Source organism: Oncorhynchus clarkii, chromosome 30 (assembly GCF_045791955.1).
Source record: "Oncorhynchus clarkii lewisi isolate Uvic-CL-2024 chromosome 30, UVic_Ocla_1.0, whole genome shotgun sequence".
Taxonomy (NCBI): Eukaryota; Metazoa; Chordata; class Actinopteri; order Salmoniformes; family Salmonidae; genus Oncorhynchus; species Oncorhynchus clarkii.
The window spans coordinates 33759458-33778554 of NC_092176.1; the positions used below are offsets into that span (position 1 = coordinate 33759458).

The 19097-nt window shown below is 43.7% G+C and overlaps 1 protein-coding gene across 3 annotated transcripts in view; it reads right to left on the reverse strand.

Annotated features, from left to right (window-relative positions):
* The window catches only part of LOC139390154 (ATP-binding cassette sub-family A member 2-like), a 142051-nt gene that overhangs the window by 38977 nt on the left and 83977 nt on the right, over positions 1-19097 (reverse strand). For all 3 annotated transcript variants that reach the window (XM_071137362.1, XM_071137361.1, XM_071137360.1), the window contains exons 11-15: positions 16722-16850; positions 16387-16554; positions 15701-15797; positions 14893-15066; positions 8441-8543 (exon numbers count right to left, since the gene is read on the reverse strand). In XM_071137362.1, the coding sequence (XP_070993463.1) occupies positions 8441-8543; positions 14893-15066; positions 15701-15797; positions 16387-16554; positions 16722-16850 (671 nt within the window). The remainder of the gene's footprint in view (positions 1-8440; positions 8544-14892; positions 15067-15700; positions 15798-16386; positions 16555-16721; positions 16851-19097) is intronic.

Here is a 19097-nt window from a genome sequence, read left to right on the forward strand (position 1 = left end):
TCTGTGTTTCTGTTGACTCCAACATTACGTAGAAATGTAGCTTGGAACTGAGCGCCGTCTCAGATATATTGAATAGTGTGCGATTTCTGTAACGTTAAAAAGAAATGTAACAGAGCGGTTGCATAAAGAAGCAGTGTATCTTTCTAAGACCCCGGTAGTCAATGCATGGACGCAGGGTTTTGTCCTTCTTTTCCACAAATAAAAACCCTGCACCGGCAGGGGATGCAGAAGGACGGATGCTTCCAGCAGCCAGAGAGTCCTCAATATACTTCTCCACGGCCTTGGTCTCCGGGCCGGATAGGGAATATTTCTGACCACGAGGCGATGTGGTGCCTGGGGTAAGGTCAATGGCACAATCGTAAGGATGATTCGGGGGAAGCGAAGTAGTCCGTTTCTTGAGGGAACGGCAGAGAAATCCGAATCCCTGAGGAGGACATCTCGAGGAAGGCTGCACCCTGCTTTAAGGCAATGGGACTGACAGAACGGGCTCCAACCCAGGACTTAACTTGTGGTCCAGTCAATAACAGAGTTGTGGTTCTGGAGCCAATAAAATCCCAAAACAACAGGAACATGGGGGGAATTAATGAGGAGAAGATGTATTGACTTACTGTGATTTCATGAAACCCGCAGATTAACGGGAACAGTGCTGTGGGTAACTCCAATGGAGCGGCCGTCCAGTGCTCTAGTGTCCATGGAAACAGAGAGGAGTTGAGTGGGGATACCTAATTCAGAAACTAGCGTAGCATCCATAAAACGTCTGCCCCAGAGTCAATGAGCACCCGGAGAGACTTAGACTGGTCTCCCCACAGCAGTATCACAAAAAGAGCAGTGCGGGTGATGGGAATTAAAGAATTCCCAGTCTGGCTCAGCAGAGTACTTGTACCTACTAAAAAAATAGGTTGTATAACATGGCAGGTATATAATATAATGTCCCACCCTACGTGAACGTTCATTAGGAGATCATCTAGGTCTGCCCAGTTGCAAAGGCTCAGGAGTATCAACTCACCCGTCACCGATGATTCTCAAGGGAACTCGGGGGGCTTCGGTTCTTCACAGAAATGCACACTTCGGGGATTTTCGGATTCCTTCGAAGGTGAGCAAGTAGCAGCAGATGGAAGAATGTTCCCGAGATCCAAACTCCTCTCTCTCCGGCGTTCAATCCTAATTGAAAGGGTGATGAGGGAATCAAGTTCCAATTGTAACTCCCGAGCTGCGAGCTCGTCTTAGATTTCCTCCGATAGTCCATGAAGGAAGATATCGAACAGAGCCTACGGATTCCAGGCACTCTCGGCGGCAAATGTGCGAAAATCTACCTCGTAGTTTTCGGGCCACTTCTCTCCCGGACACCAGAGAAACGAATACCTTCCTCACCTCAGCCATGAAATCTTCCAGGTTTTGGCAAACGGCGGATTGTTGCTCACAAACATCCGTTGCCCAGGAGAGCACCCTTCTGGACATTAGCGTAATTAGATACGCTATCTTCGATCGATCCGAAGGGAATGTAGATGGCTGAAGCTCAAAAATGAGGGCGCACTGGGAAAGAAACGGCGGCAGGTTCCAGGATCTCCAGGATAGAAGGGAAGTTACTGAGTGGCTGGGAGGTCTTAGATGTGGCGTGCTGTCTGCGAGCTAATTCACGGAATTGCTTCATTAATACCTTGAACCCCTGGCCGTGGCGTTCCGCCAGAGATCGGAACCCCTCCATTAGGAGCTGAAGTAGCTCCTCCTGTTTCTTAATGGTAGCTCCCTGCAGGGAGACAGTGTGACGGAGCTGGTCCAGGTCTGCTGGGTCAGTCATGACCAGTTCGTATTATAAGGGGAGACCCAGATGCAGACACAGGGGGCAGATGGTTTGAGCTCTGATATTTATTATAGTCCAAGGGGTAGTGAAAAGGCAGGTCGGGGACAGGCAAGAGTTCATAACCAGGTCAGAGTCCAAATTGGTACAGGGCAGCAGGCAGGCTCGAGGTCAAGGGCAGGCAGAATGGTCAGGCAGGCTCAGAGTCAGGACAGGCAAGGGTCAGAACCAGGAGGAAGAGAAAAACAGAGACTGGAAAAAAAACAGGAGATAGGAGAAAAATGTTGGTTGACTTGGCAAACACAGGTATAAATACACAGGGGATAATGGGGAAGATGGGCGACAGCTGGAGGGGGGTGGAGACAAGCACAAGGACAGGTGAAACAGATCAGGGTGTGACAAAACTGTCGGCGCGTCGGGCATCCCCTCTATTGAACCCCTCACATACCCCCTCCCAGTAGCATGGGAAACTGGGAAATAGAGACATCGATATTTGTATTCATCATCATGACCAGTAAATCTATTGGGAAGAGACCTCATGTCCTGTGACCCAGAGGGTGTCTCCATTCAGTCACCAACAAGTGGAATTTTCCCATGTATGGCACAGTCTTACTATGCCTGGCATTTGGAAGATGCAGACAGGGAAGGGGAACTCAGAGGGATGTCTCTTACATCCCAAAATCAGGAAGACTGGGAGGTTCCAAAACACCTTCACTACACAACAGCAGTTCCCTCCATTGAAGTAGAACAAGGCTATGATATACGCTGGACAAATTTCCCAGAAAAAAAAGGAACTGAGAATCTATGGCAGGTACTATGGTGAATCATTAACCGCAGCAGCAGTCCTCCTCACAGATGCACCGAGAGAACTGTATGATGTGAATGGTGTTGTCCCCCACTGCAGTCTATCAAAAACCAAAGACATGAAGAGGGAAGACACTGGGCCTTGGATGAAAGGCGTTATGGATGCAACTGATTAGGTGATGTGGCAAGGAAATGGGAAGTGCTGTTGTCACCACTTTAGAGACTGTGGAAAGTGCACTTTTTGGCTTAACACAAGCATGCATATTGGCAAAGGATAAAGCAGTAAAAAATTGCACTGACAGCAGTATGCTTCTGGTAAAACAATTGCTCATGGATAGTTGCTAAAAGCAATATTGTTACTATCCTCTGTTGCTGTGGTGAAGTGTCAGGCTCATACCAGTGGTAAAGATAGCTTTTCTCAAGGGAATGCTAAAATCAGACTGTGCAGCGAAACTAGCTGCTTCCTCTTTTCTTTCCCCCCTTTTCAGTTCCTGTTTTTCACTAACCATTACTCTGTAAATGATATTGTTGCTTTGCAGGCAAGGTTTGATGCATCAGAAATGCGTAGGTGGACTGGACATTGACATATGGACACCTTGGGAGTGTGGCAGGATAATTTGAGCAAACCAGACATGCCCCGTTGTACTTTCCTGTTCCTCACAAAGTTGTCACACGGTCAAGACCATGTATCAAAAAGAGGGATGGTAGATCTTGTAAATAAATACTGGAGTACTGTGGGATTTACTGTGTTTGCTGAAAAGTTTTGTAAAAAAATATATATATTTGTTTGACTAACAATGTAGGACGTGGTACTTCTATAACCCCCACATCTCACCCATGGCCAGAAGGACCTTTTGAGAATTTGATGATGGACTTCATTGAATTATCCCCATGTGAAGGAAACAAATATTGTTTGTTTATTGTTGATGTGTTTTCCAAGTGGGTTGAGGCATTCCCGTGTCAAAGATCCACAGCATGTAATGTGGCCAAAGCTCTCCTGCGAGACATCATTCCAAGGTAGGGGGGCTGTCGGTAGACATTACGTAAACAAGATTGTTCAGTCCTTATCAGAAGCAATGCAGGTTGACTTGAGACCGCACTGTGCCTACCACCCACAGTCAGGGGATGCTGTACAACACGCCATGTATATAGTCCCGCTATTGGTTTTTACTGCTGCTCTTTAATCATTTGTTATTCTTATCTCTTACTTTTTTGTTGTTGGTATTTTCTTAAAACTGCATTGTTGGTTAAGGGCTTGTAAGTAAGCATTTCATGTGACAAATAAAATTGGATTTGATTTGATAACCAAACGCTAAATAACAAATTGACCAAACTCATGGCAGAAACGAGTCTGTCCTGGGTAAAAGTACTCCCTTTGGCACTGATGACCATGAGAGGTAGGTCTCACACTGACTGGTCTCTCCCCACACAAGGTACTAACTGGACTCCCCATGAGAATGACTAACAATCCTTTCCCCCGAAATAGGTTAACCCTTCAAGGAATGGAGGACCTGGTGGCTTATTGTGTATCTCTTAACAGTGTTCTTAATACTCTCTTCTCACAAGTGAAGGCTTCTCTGCCGAACCTTGCAGGTGTTGCTCACCACAACGTGAAACCAGGACATTTCATTGTGGTCAAGGATCTTCGAAGAAAAAGTTCGAAAGACCCCAAGTGAAAGGGAGCATACCAGGTGCTCCTGACCAAATCCTCAGCTGTCAAGGTAGCAGAACGAGATACGTGGGCACATACACCCCACTGCAGGAAGTTGCGAGAACCAGGAAATCAGAATGGTGAGGAGGATCGGTGAATGCGAAAGGACCTGTTTCTGGATTGGTCTCACATGATAGTGGAGACCGTCGTCTGCCTCCTGCTGGTCAGTAATGACCTAGAAGGATCCAGGGACCGTCCCCAGCCAACGGGACCACCGCAGGCCTGGAGTAGAGGCACAGAAGAAGCTGGTAAAGTTGTGAGAGGAAAAGACACTATGAACTCATTCCTTTCCACAGCACAGATGTTGGCGAATGGACTCTCCCCAAGCACTTCCTGTTGGGTCTGTGGGCTAGGCCCATAGGGGGTAGGTGATGGGCTCCCTTTACTGGGTGTCCCAGCCGGTGTAAATTAGACTTTTCCATGCTTCCAGCACTGAGGTTTACAATTCCCCTCCTTGACGACCGGACCTTATTTTGCTTTTTATAACCAAACTTGGATAAGTAGTTATAGAAGACCTTGAGAAAATAAAATCTGTCCCACACCCATCCCAATAGAATGCTGGTGTATACAGGGTAATGGGTATGTTTACCTAGGTGAAAATGTGTGCAATTGTACAATGGACTGATGGAGAATCAAATTGATCACTGACAGTTTATTATTTGCAGATGGGCAGACTCTCAAATGTAACTGTGTTCTTCTCAGTGCTTCAAAAACATTGGAAACAAGTAAATCAGACCCTAATGGGACCTATTGGTTATGACGGAACAGCGCATATTATTATTATCCTACCAGATAATTTGGGGGTAGTGTGTACTATTGGGTTCGTTGTTCCTGCTATGAGAGCAGTGCCAGATGACGTATAATTAATTTCCCGGGATATTGTCCCCCTGCAGCAGTGCTCACTGGCAGGGTTTACTCATATTCAAACGGCCCTGTCACAATTTACTGGTGTAATTCTCCCTAATTATGGAGTGGCTAATGCTATGTCAAAAGCCCTTAAGGCCTTCAGTACTGAAATGGTAGCACTTCGAAAATTGGCCTTACAAAATTGTGAAGCTCTAGACTACCTATGAGGAAGTCAGGGAGGAATGTGTGCAGTCATGGGAGATGAGTGTTGCACCTTTGTTCCTGACTCGTCTATGAATGTCACCTATTTAGCAGATTACATAGCAGAGACTGCTTGAGGCACTGTGCTCTTCTTTTGTCTCACAGGTCTAAGCAACTATTATGTCCACTGTTAGTTTGATTTGGCTAAAATAAATGCCATCTGCTGATGAGAATGATGAAGATAATGAGGACTACAAGGAACTCACTGAAGGCCATGAAGAGCATGACCATGTTCCCCCCCCCCTGCTTATGGTGATAGAATTGACATAAATTAAATTGTGTAATGAAGCATGTGTGTAACTGTATGAAGCGAAGGTCTTAAGTTAAACCATTCTACTGCAATGGTTTTACAAGTGTAAGGGCTATGGAATAAGCATCAGTTACTAGCCAGATTGTACAACCCAGAGGGTTTGAACGGATACAGTGTCTGGTTTTATGTGTTGATTTCGCCAACTTTTAATAGAAGTATTTTGATAGAACGTCCTTTGATAGTTTTAGCCATAATCTAATGCTTACCTTAAAATGTAACAATAGTTATCACAGAGTGATAAAAGGAGTAAACGTTCTCTGTGTGTATCAGATCGTATGTTTAGTCAAATGCTGCTTTGTGATAACCTGTCTTGGTTGGGTTCATGTGACAATGTACAATAGACTGGGTTGGGTTCCTGTGACAATGTACAATGGACTGGGTTGGGTTCATGTGACAATGTACAATGGACTGGGTTGGGTTCATGTGACAATGTACAATGGACTGGGTTGGGTTCATGTGACAATGTACAATGGACTGGGTTGGGTTCATGTGACAATGTACAATAGACTGGGTTGGGTTCATGTGACAATGTACAATGGACTGGGTTGGGTTCATGTGACAATGTACAATGGACTGGGTTGGGTTCATGTGACAATGTACAATGGACTGGGTTGGGTTCATGTGACAATGTACAATGGACTGGGTTGGGTTCATGTGACAATGTACAATGGACTGGGTTGGGTTCATGTGACAATGTACAATGGACTGGGTTGGGTTCATGTGACAATGTACAATGGACTGGGTTGGGTTCATGTGACAATGTACAATGGACTGGGTTGGGTTCATGCGAGTGATGGATTGACTACACAAAGGAGTAAACCACACTATCACTGATAAGTAATTTGACAGTACAACCAGAACATTACTCTGGGAACTAGAAATAGTGATACAATATCTCAGTTTCAAGTTAAGAAGCCTGGTGTGGTATCAGTTAGTCTCATGCAGGAATCAACAATGCTTATATGACTTGCAGTATAAAGGGACTGAAAAGGGAACAGTCATGTTCAGAGTTTCATCAGGCTTATATTGAGTTAGTGAACCTCTCCGGCCATGATAACAAAGATTGATTCATTTACTTTGAGTTTGAATCCTTAGTGGTGAATTTCCACGACAGTAGCAATACAGGTGAAATCAGTTATTGACACAGACATGGTAGCGTATCAGGATGATTAAAATGCTTTGCACCAAGAGGTTATGAGATTAAATCCCAGGTGAGTAAATATTAATTACTGTATAAAATAAATGAACATGCACAATGTATGTCAATGTGTGTCAAATATGTCTGTTAAAAACATTGTATGTTAAAAGCTCTGTGTGTGTAACTAGATCCACAGACCTTTTTTAGGAAAGTAATAATATTTTATAGTTGAATGAACATATGAGACAATTTGAGCAAACACATTATTTGAAGTTTACAGAATTTGTGCCTACGTTTTCTCATGTTGGGCCAACTCATAATGTTAAGTTCAGGTAATTGTCACGTTCGTTTGTAGAGACGGACCAAGGCGCAGCTGTTGAGTTCCACATAATTTATTATAAAGTGAAACTTAGCAAAACAAACAATAAACATTAAACGACTAAGGAGATGCTACGTGCACTAACTCAAAACAATATCCCATAAACACAGGTGGGAAAAACAGCTACTTAAATATGATCCCCAATTAGAGACAACGATTACCAGCTGCCTCTAATTGGGAATCATACACAATCACCAACATAGAAAAACAAACCTAGAACCCCACATAGAAATAATAAACTAGACTAACCCCCCAGTCACGCCCTGACCTACTCTACCATAGAAAATAAGGACTCTCTATGGTCAGGACGTGACAGTAATACTTTTGCCGAAAGGTTGAGTAAACAAAAGAAGTCTGTGTAACCAGGTACTTAATAACATTTAGTTGAAACAGCTAGATATTTTGTTTACAGTGTAGTCAAAATGTTTGCCTTGGGGTAAGTTGAGACAATGGATGAGCCAATGTCAAGTTGAGCAAATGTAAGTGTTTTCTTCACAGGCGTAATGCAAGGCATTATCACCGGGATATGAGGCATCAACGGGCCTGGTCTATGTTAAAAGTGGAAAATATGCTTAAAATTATGAAAAGACTAAAAGTGACTGTGATTCTGTTGAATTGCGTTTGGGAAATAAAGATAGACATGGTTTTAAAAGGGTAGTGGTAATATTTCATTCAGTACAGAAATGTGTAGGAGGCTTAACTTACTCCATAAGTTGTGTCAAGATACTATTTTTGGGGGGACAAGCTATGTTTTCAAAACTGCAATGTTTACATGAATTCTGATTATTTCCAGGTATACATAACATCCCAAAATATATGTAGATATTTCTGTTAAAAATAATACTATATTTCTCTTGACGCAGTGATGCTGAATCTAAAACGCATCTCAACAGTGAGAGTTATGCATCTTAAGTTAGGATATGGACATAAATGAGAGTCAGGGTCTGAGAGAGATGATTAGAGTAAAGAATAGATACAGTAACATGTCTTGCTCATCTCTAGTGTAGCTACCAAAGGAAGATGTGTGACATATTCCATTATTTACCTATCTACCTAATATACATGGACGATGCAAAGTCATCATCTCAGAAGTAACATAAAAATAGAAGTGATACAATTAACAGTTATTGTTTTTAAAGGAAAAAAGAAAGTGAGAGAGAGGAGAGGTGTATAGAGAGAGTTCCAGTTCTTACTCGTCTCTGGTGTAGCAGGGGTAGGGGAACATCTGAACATAGTTCCCAGGCTCCACCACGTCATGACCCACAAACGTGTTAATGATGGCTCTCTCTATCATATCTGAGGACACACAGGCAGGCAGACAGGAAGACACGCACACACACACACACGCACACACACGCACACACGCGCACACACACACACACACACACACACACACACACACACACACACACACACACACACACACACACACACACACACATCAAGACGCAGCAGAGATGACAGTGCCACTCTACACCTCACTGAATAAGCCGTCCCATCAAGTTCTATCCTAACCACACTACCCAATGCAATGTGGTAATCAGTGTGGTTTACAATGCAGAGGTAAAAATCGATCTGTTCTGGATTAAATCAATGATATTGTCTCAGTGAGCCCAGGATGTCTCTATGTACAGCACACTCAACAGACCGCCATGTCAGTTCCAATGCATTATTTGTATTAACTTTGTGTCAAATAAGCAGCTTGTCTTTTTCTCTCCTGCTTCGTAAATAAAAGATGAATCTCGGAGAAAAAGTGCTGTATCTGCAGCTTGGCGTTGGCACCCACACAGGTGTGCCCACTTCAGGATCACCAGTTTACCACAATATATTATATATATATATATATATATATATATATATTCCTTTCTTTTAGGGGGTTGATCAGCTTTAATATTGTGGATAGATTGTAGCTTCCATCAATGTAATTATCATTTCAATCCCCCATATATTTTTGAGTAAATATATATATATATATATATATATATATATATATATATATATATATATACACAGACACACATATATATAAACATGCATACATATACACATACCTATACATACGTTTGGATTTCTATTTGCCATATATTTTTCAACTGTGCTGGGATGCTTCACAAACGTTCTGAACCTTTATATTCTCATAGTTTCTACAGATTGTATATTGAAGATAAACATTTTTGCTAGCTCCAGGTAAATGTTGCAATTCTTCAGCCATTCCTGGACCTGTGACCAAAAACGAGCTACATATAGACAGTACCAAAATAAATGATCTAATGACTCTACCTCCTCACAGCAAAATCTGCAGAGCTGTTAATGTTGTATCCCCCATATATATATATATAATATTCTATTGGTTGCAAGAATTAGGTATAATCATTTATATTGAAAAATTCAACGTTTTGCGTGTCAATTCATAAACCATGTGCCATGGAATCGGTACATCAAAAATATCTTGCCACTATTTTGCAATCTATATGGCACAGCTGTCAATTTTGTGGTCCTTAAATGAAACGCGTATATATTTTTAATTTATCACAATTTTCTTTAACCAATTTTGGTCTTTAATGCAACAAAACAATACTTTTGACACAACAATTGTGTCCTCAGTGAACCCACTTTAGGCAGTTGATTTATAGTCTATAGTCTATGTATATCCTGTTAACGCTTTCCCATTGTGCAGATAACGCTGAAACAACAAGTGCAGCCTTGAATTTACCAAGCAACAACACAACAACGATACAACAACGACACAACGACACAACAATGACAGAAAAATAAAATATTTTTTTCAATTCGTTCCAGTCACTGGCAGCAGAGAACGGGAAGGAAAGGCGGCCAAATGAGGTGTTGGCTTTGGGGATGACCAGTGAGATATACCTGCTGGAGCGCGTGCTACGGGTGGGTGTTGTTATCGTGACCAGTGAACTGAGATAAGGCAGAGCTTTACCTAGCATAGAATTATAGATGACCTGGAGCCAGTGGGTCTGGCGATGAATATGTAGCGAGGGCCAGCCGACTAGAGCATACAGGTCGCAGTGGTGGGTGGTATAAGGTGATTTGGGAACAAAACGGATGGCACTGTGATAGACTGCATCCAGTATGCTGAGTAGAGTGTTGGAAGTAATTTTGTAGATGACATCGCAGAGGTCGAGGATCGGTAGGATAGTCAGTTTTACTAGGGTAAGTTTGGCGGCGTGAGTGAAGGAGGCTTTGTTGCGAAATAGAAAGACGATTCTAGATTTGATTTTGGATTGGAGATGTTTACTATGAGTCTGGAAGGAGAGTTTACAGTCTAGCCAGACACCTAGGTATTTATAGTTGTCCACATATTCTAGGTCGGAACCATCCAGGGTGGTGATGCTAGTCGGGGGGGGGGCGGGTGCGGGCAGCAAACGGTTGAAAAGCATGCATTTGGTTTTACTAGCGTTTAAGAGCAGTTGGAGGCCACGGAAGGAGTGTTGTATGGCATTGAAGCTCATTTGGAGGTTAGTTAGCACAGTGTCCAAGGAAGGGCCAGAAGTATACAGAATGGTATCATCTGCGTAGAGGTGGATCAGGGAATCGCCCGCAGCAAGTGGGACATCATTGATATATACAGAGAAAAAAGTCGGCCTGAGAATTGAACACTGTGGTACCCCCATAGAGACTGCCAGAGGTCCGGACAACATACCCTCCGATTTGACACACTGAACTCTGTCTGCAAAGTAGTTGGTGAACCAGGCGAGGCAGTCATTAGAAAAACCAATGCTATTGAGTCAGCCGATAAGAATAAGGTGATTGACAGAGTCGAAAGCCTTAGCCAGGTCGATGAAGACGGCTGCACAGTACTGTCTTTTATCGATGGCGGTTATGATATCGTTTAGTACCTTGAGCGTGGCTGAGGTGCACCCGTGACCGGCTCGGAAGCCGGATTGCACAGCGGAGAAGGTACGGTGGGATTCGAAATGGTCATTTATCTGTTTATTAACTTGGCTTTCAAAGACTTTAGATAGGCAGGGCAAGATGGATATAGGTCTGTAACAGTTTGGGTCTAGGGTGCCACCCCCTTTGAAGAGGGGGATGACCGCGGCAGCTTTCCAATCTTTAGGAATCTTGGACGATACGAAAGAGAGGTTGAACAGGCTGGTAATAGGGGTTGCAACAATGGCAGCGGATAGTTTTAGAAAGAGAGGGTCCAGATTGTCTAGCCCAGCTGATTTGTACGGGTCTAGGTTTTGCAGCTCTTTCATAACATCTGCTATCTGGATTTGGGTGAAGGAGAAGCTGGAGAGGCTTGGGCGAGTAGCTGTGGGGGAGGCGGAGCTGTTGGCCGAGGTTGGAGTAGCCAGGAGGAAGGCATGGCCAGCTGTTGAGAAATGCTTGTTGAAATTTTCGATTATCATGGCTTTATCAGTGGTGACCATGTTACCTAGCCTCAGTGCAGTGGGTAATTGGGAGGAGGTGCTCTTGTTCTCCATGGACTTTATAGTGTCCCAAAACCTTTTGGAGTTAGAGCTACAGGATGAAAATTTCTGCTTGAAAAAGCTAGCCTTTGCTTTCCTGACTGACTGCGTCCATTGGTTCCTGACTTCCCTGAACAGTTGCACATCATGGGGACTATTTGATGCTATTGCAGTCCGCCACAGGATGTTTTTGTGATGGTCAAGGGCAGTCAGGCCTGGAGTGAACCAAGGGCTATATCTGTTCTTAGTTCTGCATTTTTTGAACGGGGCATGCTTATCTAAGATGGTGAGGAAATTACTTTCAAAGAATGACCAGGCATCCTCGATTGACGGGATGAGGTCAATATTCTTCCAGGATACCCGGGCCAGGTCGATTAGAAAGGCCTGCTCGCAGAAGTGTTTTAGGGAGCATTTGACAGAGGTGAGGAGTGGTCGTTTGACCGCGGACCCATAGCGGATACAGGCAATGAGGCAGTGATCGCCAAGATCCTGATTGAAAACAGCAGAGGTGTATTTGGAAGGCAAGTTGGTCAGGATAAAGTCTACGAGGGTGCCCATGTTTACGAATTTAGGGTTGTACCTGGTGGGTTCCTTGATGATTTGTGTAAGGATAAGGGCATCTAGCTTAGATTGTAGGACTGCCGGGGTGTTAAGCATATCCCAGTTTAGGTCACCTAACAGAACGAAATCTGAAGCTAGATGGGGGGCGATCAATTCACAAATGGTGTCCAGGGCACAGCTGGGAGCAGAGGGGGGTCGATAGCAGGTGGCAACAGTGAGAGACTTATTTCTGGAGAGGTTAATTTTTTTAATTAGAAGTTCAAACTGTTTGGGTATAGACCTGGAAAGTATGACAGAACTTTGCAGGCTATCTCTGCAGTAGATTGCAACTCCTCCCCCTTTGGCAGTTCTATCTTGACGGAAAATGATGTAGCTGGGTATGGAAATCTCAGAATTGTTGGTGGCCTTCCTAAGCCGTGATTCAGACATGGCAAGGACATCAGGGTTGGTAGGAGTGTGTAAAACAAACTTAGGGAGAAGGCTTCTGATGTTGACATGCATGAAACCAAGTTTTTTTCGATCACAGAAGTCAATAAATAAGGGTGCCTAGGGACACGCAGGGCTTGGGTTTACCTCCACATCACCCGAGGAAAAGAGGAGGAGTAGGATGAGGGTACGACTAAATGGAAAACTGGTCGCCTAGAGCGTTGGGGACAAAGAATAAAAGGAGCAGATTTCTGGGCGTGGTAGAATAGATTCAGGGCATAATGTGCAGACAGGGGTATGGTGGGGTGCGGGTACAGCGGAGGTAAGCCCAGGCACTGAGTGATGATAATAGAGGTTGTATCTCTGGATAAGCTGGTTATAATGGGTGAGGTCACTGCATGAGTGGGAGGTGGGACAAAGGAGATATCAAAGGTATAATGAGTGGAACTAGGGGCTCCATTGTAAACTAAAACAATGATAACTAACCTAAACAACAGTATACAAGGCATATTGACATATGAGAGAGACATACATCGAGGCATAAAGTAATCATAGGTGTTGATTTGGAGAGCTAGCTAAGACAACAATGGGTGAGACAACAGGTAATCAGCTAAAACAACAACAGGTAAAATGGTGATGACTGGGCAGAGAGGGTTGGTTAACTACACAAAGAGCCTGAGTTCGCGGCTGGGGCCGACAGATAGACAACAAAAAAACACACAAAAAAATAAATAAACAAAACAAAAAAATAAACAGAATGGAGTACCGTGATTAATGGACAGTCCAGCGGGCATCAGCTATGTAGCCAAGTGATCATAGGGTCCGAGGGGCAGCAATAGATGGAACAAGGAAGCCGCGGAGTAGTCGCTACCATGCTAGCACGCGGGCGACACAGCATTTAAAGTTAGTACCCCGGGGTTAGTAGACGTGTCTGCTCTGACGTCCGACAGAGGCCGGTTGAAGGCACAGCGGATGGAGTATTTATCAGCATACCAGTTGTGGTGGTGCGGCGGGGCGCCGTGTCGACTAAGGATCCAAGCCAGATGGCGAAAGAGGTATTGTAGTTGTAGTAGTTTAGTTTTCTATCCAGGAGATGCGCCTGAATCACGGCTAACTGGTGCTAGCTTCGGGGCAGTGGCGTTAGCCACTATAGCCACTCGGTAGCAGCGGTGATCTGGTGCCAAGGTCCAGAGCTTACGGCAAGGATGCGGTGGAGTAGTGTGTTCTAGCCGTATTTGGGTGGAGTCCAGGTGAACAACTGAGTAGGCTGGGAGGTGGGCCTCAGGGAAAGCTTCGGTACTGGGTAACTCGGTGGGTGCTAGCTAGCTGTGAAGATCAGGAGAATGGTCCAGGGATTACGGCAGGAATCCGACGTTGTGGTGGAGAGACAGTCCGTTACTGGTAGGCTGGCGAGTATTATCCAAGCTAAAAAAAGGAATGGTACCTGTGCAGAAGGTAAAGGCCACTAGCAGTGGCTACCAATGACTAAAAAGCTTGTAGCTAATTAGCTGATTAGCTTCTGATGGCTAGGTGGTTCTTGCTATAAGGTTTAAAAATTAAAAATAATAGCGGTTCCGTATCACATTGGGTGAGGCAGGTTACCGGAAGGTATAATTGAACTAAAATGGAGAAGAGATTGAAAATAAAATTGAAATATATACAAAAAAATACGAAAAAATACAAAAGTACATGAGAGGACGAACAAAACACGTCTGCACTGCTACGCCATCTTGGATAGACGTTGGTGGATAGATAGTTGTCTGGAGTTGGCTAATATTGGTTAGAGTTTAAATTAATTGTCTAGTGTTGTCTAGAGTTGTCTAGTGTTGTCTAGAGTTGTCTGAAGTTGTCTAGAATTGTCTATTGTTGTCTAGTGTTGGCTAAAGTTGCCTAGTGTTGTCTAGAGTTGTCTGAAGTTGTCTAGAATTGTCTATTGTTGTCTAGTGTTGTCTAGAATTGTCTATTGTTGTCTAGTGTTGTCTAGAGTTGTCTAGTGTTGTCTAGAGTTGTCTGAAGTTGTCTAGAATTGTCTATTGTTGTCTAGTGTTGTCTAGAGTTGTCTAGTGTTGTCTAGAGTTGTCTGAAGTTGTCTAGAATTGTCTATTGTTGTCTAGTGTTGGCTAAAGTTGGCAAAATTAGTCTAAAGCAGAAACATGCTGGCAATATTTCAGTCTACATTTACCCTTCAGTAGTCAAGATGGAGGATTCTGGACACGTACCCTGGATCCACACAAAGCCATAGAGAAAGTAGAACTTTCCCCCTGTGTTGGGCCCCGGGCGCCAGTAGGCCCGGCGGATCTCGTTGGTTTTCTCTGTGAAGCTGGAGTTCTGCCTGATCTTATAGAGGACATGAGGAGGCAGGGAGCCATCTCTGTTGGTCTGGAATATCACACCTGGAAGAGAGGGAGAGGGACATTCTATTACAGTGATATAGCTACAGTATATATTTCACATGACTTCCTCATAATGTCACACCTGGAAGAGAGGGAGGGGGACATTCTATTACAGTGATATAGCTACAGTATATATTTCACATTACTTCCTTATAATGTCACACCTGGAAGAGAGGGAGGGGGACATTCTATTACAGTGATATAGCTACAGTATATATTTCACATTACTTCCTTATAATGTCACACCTGGAAGAGAGGGAGGGGGACATTCTATTACAGTGATATAGCTACAGTATATATTTCACATGACTTCCTCATAATGTCACACCTGGAAGAGAGCGAGGGGGACATTCTGTTACAGTGATATAGCTACAGTATATATTTCACATTGCTTCCTCATAATATGACATTTATTTTCAGACTGGAGGCTATCTGCATGTCACAGCTGCTGCCCTTTCAGTAATACCCATCTGACCCCTGCCCCTGGCCATTATCTATTATCTGTTTTCACTGTTAAGCCAGAGTGCCAAAGACACATTTCCCTTTTGTAAAATAGAATGGACAATTACGTTTTCATAACTTATGATGAAATAGAGTCGTCTCTCCTATTCAGTATTTACTGTACAGTACTCACTGGCAAACACTGAGATGTTATCGTGGTAGGCTTGGTTCAGGGTATAGTTGACGATGCTGTCTTCATCAGGGAAACCCTTGAAGATATCCACACTGACCTGGAACAAGAGAAGTAGAAAAAGACAACAAAAAAAACTTTATTAATCTATTGTCCTTGCAGTCAAAGGAAAATTAATCTCTTGCCTTGTTCCCAACCCTTCTGAAATACACACACAGGTTGGAGAGGTTGGATCCCAGGTCTGCCACAGTGCCAACTGCCAAGAGCACAGGAACCGTCTATATCTCTAACACTGGTAACACTAGTCCTTGCCCTATGGACTCTGGTTAAAAGTTAGGGTGCCATTTGGGATGTCTCCTGGGACTGAGCATTGAATTGAGCTTTGCGTGCTGTGTGGTACTGATTATCAATGCTCATATTACTGTACGCCCGCTGTCTGTGGGACTGGATCAATGTACTCAAGTTCTATCGCTCTTCCTTTGTCAGTCTGAATCAGACCACCCATGTTTATGGTACCTCCTGCCTACATACAGGCTGTGTCTGAAATGCCATCCTATTTGCTTATATACTGTACGGTAGTGCACTACTTTAGGCCAGATCCCTCTTGGCTCTGACCAAAAGTAGTGAATTGTTTTGGAAATAGGGTGGCATTTGGGACACAACCAACGGCTCATCTCCTGAACACTGACCTTGGACATGAAGTGTGTCCAGCCGCATGCTGCGTTGTCAATGGTGTCCAGCTGCTCCAGCAGGGTGGAGGTGTTGGACAGGGTGTAGTTGCCATCCAGCAGCCCACGCAACAGGTCACTGTCCGTCCCGTTCAGCAGCTCCGGGTGACCACGCAGGTTAGAGGTCAACTAAGAAGAGGAGGACATCAGAAGTTGTGTTTGTGTTTGTGTTACAGTATGTGTACGTATGGGCTTATCAGGCAAGATAAGGACTGTATAAATGTACTGTGTGGGGGACAATAAATATTTAGTATTATGTGTATGCGTTATCTTATTAAGTTATTACTGTGTGTTACCAGCTGCAGCCAGGCCAGCTGGTGGTGCAGCTTGCCCTCCTCCAGGTAGGTCCTGAGCTGGGCAGAGATGTTGAGCCACACCCTGGCGTAGTGAGTCACGTTCCCCACAAACGCAAATGTCTCATTTGCCTACACAGACAGCAAGCAATAGCACATGTCACCATCAACACAGAAGCTGTGCAAGTCCTAGCTCTGGTCCAAGGAGTTACGTGTGGCTTGCTGGCACTAGGTTTTCTCAGCTAACACCCTGGACCAGAGCTATCCCAGTCCCATCACTGTATCCAGTTACTCTATCCACATCCTTTCAACCGTTGTTACTTTTCTGTTGAGTCCTTTCTGTGGCCACTCTCTCCACTCCCTGCCCCTCCCCCTCTCTCTCTAGTTTTAATAATTTCTCAGCCTCCATCCTCCAGTCCACTTGCTAAGATAAGAAATCAACTGTCTGCCAATAACAAGCCTGTGGTAACTAGTGGGATGTACAGAGAAACATAATCAATGGCCAGTTGTGCATATGTTGTGGTATAGGAGACCTCCGGGGACTGGGGAGGAGCATGATTAATCTAGCAGCTCATTGACTTCCTACACATTGTGCTCTAAACCAATATACAGAACATGCAGTTGAATGGTTAATGTGTTTAGGCTGGGAAACAAATGACCATGGTGTTTCTAATGAATTCACAACATGTTCTCAATACGCTGAGAGTCTAAAAGTGTCTGATAAATGACTTTGGGGTTCCCACTAAAGACCACGTTCCCTTTTCTTCTTAATATGAGTCTCAATCCCAGGAGGTTGGTGGAACCTAAATTAGGGAGGACGGGCTTGTGGTAATGGCTGGAGCGGAATTAGTGGATTGGTATCAAATACACCAAACACATGATTTCCATCTTGCATACATATGCATTTCATAGTCATTTTCATTTATTATTTATGAAATTAGCTGTATATCCTGCTAATGTTTAACCCAGCAATGCAAAAATGACATCGGAACAACTCTATCGCAGAGGACACAGCATAGAAGGCACCAGTCACTGTATACATACAGTATCAGTCAAAAGTTTGGACACACCTACTCATTTTTACTCATCATTTTATTTTTACTATTTTCTATATTGTGGAATAATAGTGCAGACATCAAAACTATGAAAAAACACACATGGAAACATGTAGTAAACAAAAAAGTATTAAAAGTAGCCACTCTTTGCTTTGATGACAGCTTTGCAAACTCTTGGCATTCTCTCAACCAGCTTCATAAGTCACCTGGAATGCATTTCAATGAATAGCTGTGCCTTCTTAAAAGTTAATTTGTGGAATTGTTTTCCTTCTTAGTGCGTTTGAGCCAATTGGTTGTGTTGTGACAAGGTATACAGAAGATAGCCCTATTTGGTAAAATACCAAGTCCATATTATAGCAAGAACATCTAAAAAAAGCTAAGAGAAATGACAGTCCATCATTACTTTAAGACATGAAGGTCAGTCAACGCGGAACATTTCAAGAACTTCAAGAAGCTTCTTCAAGTGCGTTCGCAAAAACCATCAAGCGCTATGATGAAACTGGCTCTCATGAGGACCGCCACAGGAAAGGAAGACCCAGAGTTACCTCTGCTGCAGAGGAAAAGTTCATTAGAGTTAATAGCCTCAGAAATTGCTGCCCAAATAAATGCTTCACAGAGTTCAAGTAACAGACACATCTCAACATCAACTGTTGAGAGAAGACTGCGTGAATCAGGCCTTCATGTTCGAATTGCTGCAAAAACTCCACCACTAAAGGACACCAATAAGAAAAGGAGACTTGCTTGGGCCAAGAAACACAAGCAATGGAGATCTGTCCTTTGGACTCCAAATTTGAGATTTTTGGTTCCAACCACTGTGTCTTTGTGAGACGCAGGGTAGGTGAATTGATGATCTCTGCATGTGTGGTTCCCACCGTGAAGCATGGAGGAGGAAGTGTGATGGTGTGTGGGTGCTTTGCTGGTGACACTGTCTGATTTATTTAGAATTCAAGGCACACATAACCAGCATGGCTACTACAACATTCTGCAGTAATCTGGTTTGCGCTTAGTGGGACTATCATTTGTTTTTCAACAGGACAATGACCCCTCACACTTCCAGGCTGTGTAAGGGCTATTTGACCAAAAAGGAGAGTTATAGAGTGCTGCATCAGATGGCCTGGCATCCACAATCACCTGACTTCAACCCAATTGAGATGGTTTGGGATGAGTTGGACCGCAGAGTGAAGGAAAAGAAGCCAACAAGTGCTCAGTATATGTGGGAACTCCTTCAAGACTGATGGAAAGCATTCCAGGTGAAGCTGGTTGAGAGAATACCAAGAGTGTGCAAAGCTGTCATCAAGGCACAGGGTGGCTACTTTGAAAAAAT